At 58.6% G+C, this 13,105-nt stretch overlaps 1 protein-coding gene across 1 annotated transcript in view; it reads left to right on the forward strand.

Moving 5' to 3' along the window:
- Positions 1 to 46: 46 nt before the first annotated feature.
- Positions 47 to 13,105, forward strand: part of CACNG4 (calcium channel, voltage-dependent, gamma subunit 4) — a 51,628-nt gene continuing 38,569 nt past the window's right edge. The window contains exon 1 of the mRNA XM_012656899.1: positions 47 to 308. Within this exon, the coding sequence (XP_012512353.1) occupies positions 89 to 308 (220 nt within the window). The 5' untranslated portion in view covers positions 47 to 88. The remainder of the gene's footprint in view (positions 309 to 13,105) is intronic.

Genomic DNA, 13,105 nt, shown 5'->3' on the forward strand with positions numbered 1-13,105 from the left:
CGGCGCCCCGGGAGCGGCGCGCGGAGGGAGGAGGGCGGGCGGGCGCGGCGGGCCGGGCCGGCGGGCGGCGGACTATGAGGCGCCCACCATGGTGCGATGCGACCGCGGGCTGCAGATGCTGCTGACCACGGCCGGAGCCTTCGCCGCCTTCTCGCTCATGGCCATCGCCATCGGCACCGACTACTGGCTGTACTCCAGCGCGCACATCTGCAACGGCACCAACCTGACCATGGACGACGGGCCCCCGCCCCGCCGCGCCCGCGGCGACCTCACCCACTCGGGGCTGTGGCGGGTGTGCTGCATCGAAGGTATGGCCGGCCCCGACCCTCCCCCCGACACACACACACGCACAGCCCGGGCCGCGGGCCGGGGAGGGGGTGGGCGCAGCGCCGGCTCCGCGCGAGACACAAAGAGCCGGAGCGGGCGGGCGGGTCCCCTAGCAGCCAGCTGTGCACCAACTCGCGTCCCTCCCGGTTGGGGACCTCCCCGACACACCGATCCCACAAACTCTCCACTCGCACACGCACACCCCCTCGCCCACAGACACAATGAAACACACCGAAACTCACGCGCGCGCGCGTAGCCCGGGACCCGAGAGATCCCCAGGGGCCGCGCCGGCGCCCCCGGGGGAGGTGGAGGCTGGTGAGGGGGCGGGAGGAGGCTGGGGTTTGGGGGGAGCGGACCCGAGAGGAGGGGAGGGAGGAGGGGGAGGGGTTGCTTGGCAACCGGTGTCTGTGCGATTGCTATGGGAACTGGCCATCCTGGGGCGGGGCCGGCCGGGGGCGGGGCGCGCCCGGGCCGCTCGGCGCTCGATCCGGGCCCGGCCCAGGGCTGGGGGCGGGGGTGGGGGCTCCGCTCGAAGGGGTTTGGGGGGAGCCGGGTCGCCCCAGTCCGACGCCCGCCTCTTCTTCCTCGGGGTCACCGGCCCCTCCCCCCGGCGCAGTGGGGGACAGGCGAGGGGAGCGACCCCGAGTCTCCCCCAGCTGAGGCGGCGAGCCCTCGGTCGCGGCCCCTGGGCAGGGAAGCGGCGGAGACCTTAACTGGACACTGGGGTGCGGGGGGCTAGCTGAGGACTGGGAACGGCCTGGGAGGGGCGTGGTCGCCCGTCGGGGCGGGGCGCTGCGACCCCCAGATGCGCCCTGAGGCCGAGCAGGAGGTGCGGTAAGGTTGGGTTGCCTCTGCCGCCCGGATTGGGTACCCCACTGTTGGCTTCTTCGCGGGAGGGGCCCGGACGCCTCCAACGCGGGGATGCGCTCGGCTTCAGCGCCTTCCGGGCGCCCTCCCGCCCAGCTGCGGAACTTGAACTAACAGGTGGCTGTGGAGGGGCCGTCTGGTCGCGGCCAGGTCGTGCTGCTTGGTCTTGGCTCTCAGACTGGGGACCGGGTGGTGGGAGTTGGTGGAGTGACCCTTCGATTTTTCAAGAATCCTTGGACAGAATTTCCTCTCTTTCTGTTACCTTTTCCCGTGTGTTAACTCCGCCCCGCAGTTCTCGGGGAAGTTCCTTCTCATACCTAGCCTTCCCACTGCAGCTGCAGCTCCTGCAGATCCTTCAGCGTGGTTGGATCCGGGTGGAGGTTGTAGGGAGCTCTTTAAACGATAGCCCTTTTCTGGTCCCATTTGGAGTCATCTGAAAAGAGGCTTTGTGAAGCTGGGTCTGCTTGGTGAAGTCGGACGTCCCCCTTCCCCCGCCTCCAGACCACACTCATTCTTGTGGGGAACCTTGCTCACCCCCGGCTCCCACGCCCACTCCCAAACGGGGCTGCTTTGCCCTTTGCAACCTGGAGCTTAATGCCAGGGCTCAGTGGAGTCTTCAGGTAACAGAAATGGCAATCAGTAGTTGGGGAAACTGTCACACAAAGGAGCCGGTGGGCCCACGATCACACCCTCCTGTTTTCTTTTGAGAAACATCATTTCGGGTGTGCGATTGCTCTGATCACGAACACCCACTCCTCTTCTCTGGAGAATGTACCCACGTCACTACCCGCCACAGCACCTGAGTTGGATACAGAGCATGGGCTGCAATGCCCCCGTGTTCTGCCTCACAAGCTCCACTGCGTGCCAGCTGCCCAGTGCAATCAGTCATGCCACCGGTGCCACCCGAAGGCACACGTGGACCTGGGGCCTTCCAGTTTCCCAGGGGAAATTGGAACTAACTCCTCTACTCCGGCAAGCCTGGCCTCTTTATTAATTCTTCATCCTAATTAGGATTAATGCTGCACTTAGCATCTTGCCAGCTGCCTCGAGCCGTTTGCACTCCGGTGTTCATCAAGAGAGCCCCAGGCTGATCTGGGCAGCTGGCTCCGCTGGCTGAGCGAGCCATCTGGGGGACCTCACAGAGCGAACTGGGCTGCCTCTGTCTCATTTCCCAAAGCTCAGGGGTTCTGAGGGGCAAACCAGGCCACATCTGAGGGCCAGAACATCCTTGTAGGACCCAGGGCTGGCAGAGCTGGTTCAAGGTTCCTTGTTATGGTTAGAATCATTGTGATAGTCCCTCAGCCTGGGTGGGAACTGCCTGTTTATCTCATAAAAGCACATCCGGAAAGCAGCAGCTCTCAGCTGTCTGATACCGCCTACGATGCTTCCACCTGCCAGCAAGTGGCCAGGGCTGAGACCCGGACTGCACTGTGACCCCAGTTCCTTCCTGGGGGCGTGGAGGAAGGGTTACCTCCGTGTTGACTTTTGTGTGTAAAATACATTATTTCCACCTGCTCTCTTACGCCGTACCCCAAAACATTATGTCCAAACCAAAATGGGAAAAAAAAGATAAAGAAAAAGAGCTGAGCTGAAACTGAGCAAATACTGCAGCAGGCAGCTAATAAAACTCTGGATGCAACAGCAGAACCCTGAAGGTCTGCTGGCAACTCGAAAACAGCGGATTCAGTTTCCTGGTTGTTTCCCATAAATGATGCCGGGCCAGGAGAGCCCAGCCCTCGCTGTACTTGGGGCACCCATGCAGACTGCTGCTCCCAGCTTCTCCAGGGCTGACCCTGCCTCAGCCTCTCTCTCGCCCCCAGAGCTGCGTCTCCCCTGCTACCCACCCCTCGCTTGGAAAGTGTCAAAATACTCAAGTGTGCAGAGCCTTGTGCATGTTACCACGTGGCATGCCCACGACAGCCCTGTGAGGGCGCTGACTTCACCCCCATCTGCAGATGAGGGAACGAGGTGCAGAGAGGTTCAGGGACTTGCCCAGAGACACCCAGGTAGGGGGCAGCCAGGCCAGATTTGAGCCTTTGTCTCACTACAAAGCTCTTCCCACCATATCATCCTGCCTTTTCCCAAACAGCTTCTGGGTTGCCATTAAAAATAGAACCAAGTACTTGACTACCCGGTGGAGCTCAGCTCTGAGGTCGGGCTGGTGGCGGCATGAAGGCATTTAGAAGTGGGAACGCACAACTGATACACAAATTGCATAACACACTCTTCTGTTCTCTCTTTCTGCTTTGTCTGTGTCTCTCTCTTTCTCTCAATCTTTGTCTCTCGATCTCTCTGTGCCTGTCTGCCTGTCTCTGTCTCTTTTTCTTCTCTCTTTCCACGGAGTCCTGCACTGGCCTGTCCCTGCTACAATAGCTCATCTGCCCCCTGCCCCATCTCCCTGAGACCCTCACCTCCTTCTTTGTATCTTTGGTGACACCCAGCAGGGTTGGGGACAGAGGAAAGGGGTAATAAATCCTTTTGCAATCAAAGGCATCATCGACCAACGTTCGTTCAGTCTCTAATGCATTTTGGAGTTGGGCAGGTATAGCACGTGAACAAACTGTGTGCCGGGGACGGGAGACCCTGTGTAGACACGGAGAGGAAAAGGAGACTCAGCCCAAAGGGCAGCAACTCGTGACCACATTCCAAGGCCCCAACACCCACCGCTAATTCTGGAGCACTCGCTGGGACTTCGGGTCACTGTGCTTCCATTGGGAGGGCTCTGGGCCCAGAGCAGACGGTCCGGGCAAGGCTTGGCCTCAGCAGTGCCCCTCCACTCCCATGTCCCCCATGTCACCTACGGATGGAGCCGCCTGCAACACCCTCACAGCTCTGCCAGAGTATTAAGAGGGCAGCCTCGATGCCAGGGGTGTCCCCTGTGCCTACTCTGTGCCAGCTCTGTGCTGGGCATTGCAGGGGAAGGTACAAAGAAGGTTCTGGAACCTGAGAGTGAGAGAGTCTGTTGCCCCCATCATGTTCACCTTCTTCACCTGGGCAGCACCCTGCACACCAGTGTACCCAACCTTTATTCACACCATGTCACTTAGAGGAAAAGAAAATCTTAGCACTGTACCCTAGGGGAGTGGGAGGGGAGGACAGCCCTGGCCGTCTCCCCGAGGGGCTCTAGCTGCCCCAGGCCCTGCCCAGGTGCTCACAGGTGGGAGGCTCACTCTTCCAGCACACCTAGAACTCTCGAGGTAGGTCAGCCGGGAAGCTCTGCCTTAAACCACATGCCCAACATGGGACCATTCAGGGAGGTTTGATCTACTGGCCTTTCTCCACCCACTCCAGACCTGGCCCTGGGCCGGAAACTCTTCCTATCCGTGTTCGCTTTCATTTTCTCTCACAGTGACCCATATGCAGCCTGTTCATTCAGGCCCAAGTGGGTGACAGCCACCAGAACCGGACTCTGTCTCCGCTGCACTGAGGGCCACCAGCTAGTAACTTCCCCTTCAGGCCCTCCTTTGCCCCCGGTGTTAATACAAACAGCCATCACTTATTGAAGACCTTCACGCAAGCCTCACATGAGTTCATGTAACTGCCAAACAACGCTTCAAGGTAAATATTAATTATCTGCCTTTCATCGGTGTAGAAGATGAGGATTAAGACGTCCACAGCTCCTGAGCATTGACTTCTGCCGTCTGGGTCCACAGCTGACGTTGACTGTAGGAGCTCTGTTTTCCGCTGCTCAGGGGACATTCTTTATCTCCATCCTTTTTTCACATGGATTTGGGAAGGGGCAGGTAAGGGGGGGTTGATATAGTCAGCGCAGGCTGACGCAATAAAGCATGGCAGACTGGGCGGCTCAAACAGCAGGTACACACTGCTCGCAGTTCTGGGGCCGGGAAGTCCGAGAGCAAGGCGCTGGCTGATTCGGTTCCTGGTGAGGGCTCTGTTCCTTGCTCGCAGCTGGTTGCCTTCTCGCCGCGTGCTCACGCTGGAAAGAGAGGGAGCTGGCTCTTGGTCTCTTCTTATAAGGACACTAACCCAATCATGAGGACCCTGCTACCCTCACAACCTCATCTAACCCTAATTACCTCCCAGAGTCCTGTCTCTGAATACCATTGTTCACATTGAGGACTAGGTCTTCCATATAGGAATTCGAGGGGATACAATCATGTAGTCCATAGCGGGGGTGTTCTCCCTTCCTGCCCATGCTCCATAATTAGTGCTCACCCTCCAGTGGTTCTGGAAGGGGCCCTGGAGGTCCCTTCTTAGAGGTGCCTTCCCTTACTGCTCTGCTCTCTGCCTCTTTCTCTCTCTTCCTCTGTTCTTTACTCCTTTCTCTCTTTAACTGGAGCTAGCTGACTTAGTGAGGAGAAGCTTGGGGTCTAGGGGAACCGCAGCCTGGGGACTGACTTAATGGTGCCACCACTGAGCCAGCTTTGGAGGAGTCCCATGTCAGGGGCTTCAGAAAGGCTCAGTAGGAAAACAGCAGGTCTTCCAAACAAATCCCTGTGTCAGTCTACACAGACAGGCCGGATGCTGAGGACTTCCAGGACATAGTCACAGAAGTACATAGTAGGAAGGGGCTTCAGGTCACCTGACCCTGGGTCTCAGAAAGGAGGGAGACAAAGAATGGCACAGCCAGACGGGAGCGGCAGTGTGCTCAGATGACAGCCTGGCGGGCCTCTGCCTCCTCATTTGAAAACGGGGCCTGGCTGACCTGGAACATTCCTCCCATCTCTGACTTTCTGCCACACAAGCCCCAGAGAGTCCCTGCCCATAGCTTCCAGGTTGAATCCGGTTCAATTTGGCCTGACTGAAGGCTCACGCAGGAGGAGGGAGTTTTCTCCAGCTTGAAGAGCCTTTGAGATTACTGAGTTCAGCGGTTCTCAACCTTGTCTCTGCTGAGACACACGTGTGGGCTGTAAGTCACCTGCCCGCGGGGCATGCTTCTATTCATTCATTCATGCCACACATGCTCGCTGAGCACCTGGTCTCTGTCAGACATGCGAGGCTCTGGTCACAGCTGTGGACAGGACAGACAGGTCCCTGCTCTCCTGGGACCAACATTCTCACAGGGGAGTTGGCACTTCTGGGCGCTGATTGTGTCGTGATGAAAACAGAGCAGGGGTGTGCGGGGAGGGGCTGGGGCCAGGAGACTCTGAGGTCAGGGCCGGGGCTTGTGCTATTTTACAGGAGGTCTCTGCTGTCGGGGGCTTGGGGCAGGGGGAAAGGTGGTCTGAGTTATGTTTTTAAAAGACCCTCCGGTGCACGTGGAGAGTGGAGATTCCGGGAGGCAGGGGGCCATGCGGAGACACATCTGGTTGTGGCTGCAGGTGACCCGACGGCAGGCCGGGGCTAAACAGCAGCAGCAGACAGGGAGAAGTGGAGGGAAGGCTGGGAGGCGGGCAAGGAATGAAGGGTGACCGCCCAGATTTGGGGGCTACGCCAGGTCGTGGCACCACATCCAAAGGAAATAAGGCGGAAGGAGGAGCCGTTGGGGGAAGAAAATCAAGGCTATGCCCGTGGGGGTTCCCAGATTTTGATACCACTACCTGGCATCTCCACAGCCAAAAGTCGTGCCAGAAAGTTCCACCGGGCATAACTCAGGCGCACCACGATCACGCGAGATAGCCCCAAAGGTTATGAGTCCGTCATCAGCTGCCTCGAGACTGGGCAGGTTTCCCACCCTCGGCACTGCTGGGGTTTGGGGCGGGATCATTCTTGCTGTGGGGGGCCGTCCAGTGTGATGAAGGAACCAGTGGCCCTCCTTCTCCAGTTTTGACTACCAAAAATGCCTTCAGACATTGCCACATGTCCCTGGGGGCACACAGTTGCCCCCTGTGGAGAAACTCAGGTCTAGGGAAAGCGTCTAGGTCGGCAGAGCCCAAGGGGATGAGGGCAGGCCCAATTCCTGGAAGCTGCTGGAACTCCACTCACTTCTACCCTTCGAGAAAGCACTTGGAACACAAGTAAGGGGCAGTGACCCTGTTATCGGGATGACCTGGTGTCTGCTGCAGGGGCTGGCACCAGTCCTTTATTACCAGTGATGCTTGCTGTCCTGTGACGCCCAGCCTGCGTCCTCACTGGGGCTGGGAACGGCCGATGCAGCCCGGTCCTTGCTGCAAGCCGAGGACTCAGGAGCAGCCGGCTAGGCAGGGACTTAGCCAAGGTCGCACAGCTCGTTAGCCACAGAGCTGGGCGCAGAAGTGGGTGTGGGCTGCCCGGTTAGGGCTCCCCTCAGGCCGGTCCCTGGGCCAAGGTGGGACACCAAGCAACCACTGCAGCATGGGGGAGTGGCAAGAAGTGCAGAAGGACGCCGGGACCTTGCTCCTGCCGGGTCCCTCTGTGCCGAGCTCATCTCCAGGTCACGGTTATCCCATGCACACTCTAAGAGAAGCAGCCCTGCCCTCCACGCAGCCTGTCCCTCAGCAAGGACATTGTCCCTCGCCTGTGTGCAAGGCCCACTCACTCCCCGGGGGACAGCTTCGAAAAGGGAGCAAACTGGCTCCAGCCCCCAGGGAGGGGCTCCCAAGCACCCCCTGACCTTCCCATCCCTGGTGGCACTCTGGGAAGTGCCACACAAGACCCTCTTTTCTGAGCAGCAAGTCAGGGCACGGTAGAGGACAAAGGACTTTTTTTCTAGCATATCAATTTCTTCATATGAAAATCTTTTCCAAACTCCAGAAATTACATCCCATGATTTTACTCTGTTTGCTCAGTTCTTCCTGCTCCAACCAAAGAAGAAAAAAGGAAGGGGCAAGCTAAATAATAAAAGAGGTGGGGGGCTGGGGTGGAGGTAAAAATAAAAGCAGGAAAATAAGGCGATGGTGGAGTCCCACTAGCGTGCGCGGTGCCTGCTGCAGAGGCTGGGGTGTGGCCAGAGCTGGGCCCCGGATTTGTGCCTGAGCTTCCTGGGGGCCAGGACAAAGAGAAGAGCAGGACCAGACGAAGTTTGGCAGAGTGCACATAATAAAAGGGAACTATTTCATAAGAGAAGCCCAGCTCTTTCGGATGCAGAGGCCTGGGAGAAATGACGTCCCTTAGACAAGGGACATCAAAGGACATTCTATCACAGTAAAATGGACTCCATGGACAAGGCAGCATGGGACAGGGGAAAGAGGCCATGTTTGGGGATCAGACGCCTTGAGTTCAAATCCCTGTTTTGCCAGGAAGCTGTGTAGCTTTGGGCAGGTTAGCAAACCTCTCCGAGCTGTCGTTCATGTGTCTAGAAAACGGGGTAATGAGGCAGTGAGTGGGAAAGAACCCAGCACACACCTGCAGAGTGTTGCGAGGATGCGTCTGGGTGGAATGAGCACCGTCCCTGGCACCTGCATTCCGCGAGGCTGGGGGAGGGGTGCCGTGTGCGTCCAGGGAGGTGGAGCCAGAGGAGGACTTAGCTGCCGACCTCCAGCACTCATGGGGGACCCTTCTGGGGAAGCTCCAGGTCTTTGCACAGTAGACAGCACCACCCCCACAGACCCTGGCCCTCTGTGGGCTCCAGGACAGCACAGAGGGTTGCCTGACGCTAGCCGAGCCGGCCTTGGCACCAGGTCCCCAGCTACCCCCACCCCGGACTTCCCTGGAGCAAGGCTGGGGTCTGAAAGACGGAGAGGGACTTGGGTCCAAAGAGTCCCCAGAGTGTTTCTGCTCCCCACAGCATCAAGACCGCTCGTCCTGGTGTCCACCCCTCCCCAGACCGCTCTCCAGCCTTCAAGCCGGCCGCCTCTGTGAAGCCGGCCCCAGCTCCTTTCGTAGGCCTTTCTAGCGTGTATGTCCCCAGCCACAGATGGCGTCACTGCGCGTGGGCTTGGGAGGGCTCTGGGTTCTAACTGGAGCTGCTCTTCTCCTACCTCGACACCCCACCCCCGGGACCGCAGTCCAGAGCAAGGTCCCCAGTCGCCACATCCAGCCCACAGGGCCGGAGGCGCTCAGCTGTCCTCCATCCCCATCATTGCCCCATTTCTGAAAGAGAATGTGGAAAGGGCCAAGGCCAAGAGGAGTTTCTTGACTCAAGCCCCAGACAGAGCCTGGGAAAAACCAGATGACTAAAAGTCGTCAGTCTCCTTGGTTCACCCGCCACCACCCTCTGTCACCTCCTGGCCCCAGGGACACAGGCGGGGGCTGGATGCTTGTCCCAGCTGACTCTTTCCACCCCCTGTTACCCCGTTAGTCCACATGGAAGCAGCAGCCGGCACTGAAGTCACACAGACCCAGGTTTGAGTCTAGGCTGTGCCACTTGTCAGCTGTGTGTCTTCAGACAAATTGCCTAACCTCTCTGAACTCCAGTTCCTTCATTGTAAAATAGGGGCATCATAGAATCAACCCCTGTATTGTTGTGAAAGTTATGTGAGAAAACACACAAAATTCCCCTTCTCGTGCCTGGCACCTTGTAGATGTTTACAACATGTCATCACTTTCTCCTTATTTCCGTGTTTCCTGAAACTTGAACGTTTTCCCAGAGAAATAAGTTGCCCAAACTTTGCAGCCAACATGAGCAAAAGTCAGCTCACTGGCCTCCAGGGGCCAGCAAAGGAGGAAGCTGAGCCTCCCCCCGTGGGGACCCTGGTGCCGTTTTGTCACTTCTTAGGGGCAGGACACTCTGAATGGCTTCTGGGGCTGAGGCTCTGAATCAGGAGCCGAGGTGGGGCCACACCACGCAGTACCCGTGGTGGCATGTGTGCCAAGCATAACATTCTCTGGGGCAGCGAGCTTGCCAAGTGCCCCAGCGTGGCGCCCAGGAGGCCAAAAGGAACTGGAGGACTTCCAGGAGCCTCGGGGATGGGAGCTGAGTGTCCACACTGCTGCCCAGACACGGAGAGGGCGCTGGGGGTGTCATAGCCCCGTCCACGCATCACACCAACGCTTACCAACGCCTGCCGAGGGCTCACACTGTGCGTGAGGCTGCAGCTGTGGGCTCCCCACGTGGCGCCATACAGGAGGGCCAGGGTACAGGAGGACAGTGCTGGAGTGTGGCAACCGTCGGAATGGGAGTCGGGAGACCTGTGGCCTGGTCCCAGTTCTGCCACTAGCCATCTGGACAGCCTGTGGCTTGTCCCTTATCCTCCTAGAACCTCTGTTTGCTCTGCTGTCACATTGGCAAATAATATCTGTCCTTCCCTCCCTTCTCCCTGCATCCCTCCTCCCCCCATCATCCCTCCATCCTCCCTTCTCCCTGCATCCTTCCCTTCCCCATTCCTCCCTCCCCATCCTCCCTCCTACCTCCCTCTTCCTCCATCATCCCTCCATCTTCCCTCCTCCTTGCATCCTTTCCACCTCCATCCCTCCCTCCTCCCTCCATCCCTCCTCCCTCCATCCCTCCTCCCTCATTCATCCTCCATCATCCCTCCATCCTTTCTCCTCCCTGCATCCCTCCTCCCTTGAGCCCTCCCTCCTCCCTTCCTTCTCCATCCTTCCCTCCACCTTCCCTCCCTCCTTCCTCTCTTCATTCTTTCTTCCTCCTCCCTCCCTGCATCTTCCATTCCTCCTTTCTCCTTCCCCCATCCTCCCTCCTCCCTCCCCCATCCTCTCTCTGTCCCTTCATCCTCCCTGCTCCCCGCCCCCCAGGGTTGTGTGAATTTCCAATGAGAGGATGTTTGGGAAGTGCTGTGAGCAGCACAGTGGCCGTGCTCCCGCAGAGGAACTCGGAGGGGACAGTGACTTCAGGCTCATTTTCTTGGAAACACTGTTGGCTTTGGCCTCTTTTCCTCACCTTGGCAAGGACAAGCTTGCTGGTGGTGGCCTGGGCGATGGCCGTGCTGCTGGCTGGGGTGGCCGAGTTTGAAGAGCATCTCCCTCTCCCTCTCCCACCCGGCCGGTCACCAGTCCATTGCCCAGCACAGTGCTGGCCACTGCCGAGACAAGGGGAGAGTCCCTTTTCTGCCACACCCCCTGGGGGTTCCTTACACCGTCCCCTGTGCTGGGCTCCACCCCCAGCCCCACCCCTGCCTCCCCTCCACTTCTCTCCATCTCACCCTCCCAGCCCTGCCATCTCCCCCCCGGTGCCCGCAGCAGTATCCTGACCGGCCTCCCCCTGCTCTGTCCACACACAGCCAGAAACATCATGTAAAAGATAAACCAGAGCACGTCGTCCCCCAGCTAGACACCCTTCAGTGAGACTCATTTCCCAATACCCCAAGCCCCAAGCGTCTAGCCCCGCCCCGCTCTCTGACAGCTCTCCTAGAGCCCGGCTGTGCAGAGGGGAGTCAGAAGGCGATGGTTAATAGGACAGGGGCTGGGACGGGTCAGAGAGACCTGCATTTGAATCCTGCTGCACCCTGTGCTAGCTCTGTGACCCTGGGCAAATTCCGCAGCTTCTCTGAGCCTCAGTTTGCTCGTCTGCAAAATGGGGATATAATGACAAGACATCCCTCCAACCTCAATGGAATGTCAAAAAGATGAAGTGAGATTGCACATGGAAAGCTCCGAGGGTAGTCCTGGCACGATGGGGTGGCTGTCACTTGGAGCTGCCATAGACAATGCTGGGGAGAGGAGCTGGCCCAGGCCACAAGGGCCTTCCCTTCCCAGCTTCAGAGATGACTCGATCCTAAACACAGCGTTGAGGGGGTTTTGTGCTGAGACTCCTCCCGTGGGGCAGATGGGTTGGAGCCTGGAGACCTGCCGCGAGGCCACTGTGATTGTCACCGGAGTGAATTGATGAGGGTCTGAGCTGAGGTGGTGATGTTAGGAGGCCACAGCTGTTGGGCATCCAAGAAGAACAGGTGGATTCCAGAGACTTCAGGTGGCCCAGCCCCTGGCGGGGGTGCGGGGTGGGCAGGCGAGAGAAGCAGGAGGCCAGGAAGATGCCCTGAGCCCAGCCTGCAAAACCCGGCAGCAGAGCCATTTCCTGAGACGCAGAACCAGGAAGGGAGCCCGGCTGCAGACGCACTGGGGCGCGGGGCACCCATGTCCGGGGGGCGGAGGTGGGCCTGGCTGGGGGCTCAATGTCCCAGTCACCTGCTGGGTGGGCGGAAACCATGCCCTGTGACTAGCCCTTCAGGCTGTAAATGTCGAGTGCTTTGGGTTCCCTCATGGGACAAATGGCACAGTGGCAGCCGTATTTTCTGAACCAAATCTCTGGGTAAGAGTCCAGGCAATAGATTTTTTATTGTGCTACAAGAGGCCATCCAGGAGGATTGAAATCCAGGTTCCTGAAGTGTTGTCATTCATCATCTTTGGGGGGAAGGGAGGTCCAGAAAATTTGAAAACAGACTGCTGTAGAAACACCCAGACCCTGCTAGTAGGTCGTGTGCGAAGGATGTAAAATGACTGGTGTCACCAGGGCTGGGACTTGTGCAGTCACACAGGGCCCTGTGCTCAGAAGGGCCCTCCCCGTCATTTCATGCTCTGCTATCACCGTCTTGCAGTTCTTAATCATTTTTGAACAAGACCACCCACATTTTCATTTTGTGTCGGACCAGCAAATGCTGTGGCTGGTCCTGGGGCCCTGTCCTGCCCCGCGGAGACGGATTAGAAGGAGAGCGGGACGGGAGGCTGGTGCCGGAGGGAAGGGGCCTTGCCCAGAAAAGGCCGCTGGGGTGGGGAGCAGAGGGGTTGCTGAAACCAGACCTCGCCTCCCTCTCGATTTTTCCAAGAGCCACCAACAACACCGGCGCCCGCAGGGCCCGAGGCTGCCCGGGAGAGCAGAGTTACTTAAAACTCTGTCATCATCGGGCATTTATGGGGCACCTACCGAGTGCCTGACTTCGAGCCAGGCGTTGCGGGCACAGAAAGGCCCGGGCACTTACTGTCTGGTTCCCGCGGCCCCAGGGCCCCAGCAGCAGGAGAGACAGAATACGGCCTGGGTGCGCGGGGAGCATCAGAGCACGCCCTGGACGCTAGGGGCGCCTCCGGGTGCTCTAACGAGACCGTCCCGCTGCGTTGTCAGGAGAGTCAAATGGGAAATACACGTGGGGCTCCACGCACATCTGTCTCACCCCAGCTTGGAATACACAGCAGCTCTTAT

This window comes from Propithecus coquereli, unplaced genomic scaffold (assembly GCF_000956105.1).
Source record: "Propithecus coquereli isolate 6110/MARCELLA unplaced genomic scaffold, Pcoq_1.0 Scaffold526, whole genome shotgun sequence".
NCBI classification, from domain to species: domain Eukaryota; kingdom Metazoa; phylum Chordata; class Mammalia; order Primates; family Indriidae; genus Propithecus; species Propithecus coquereli.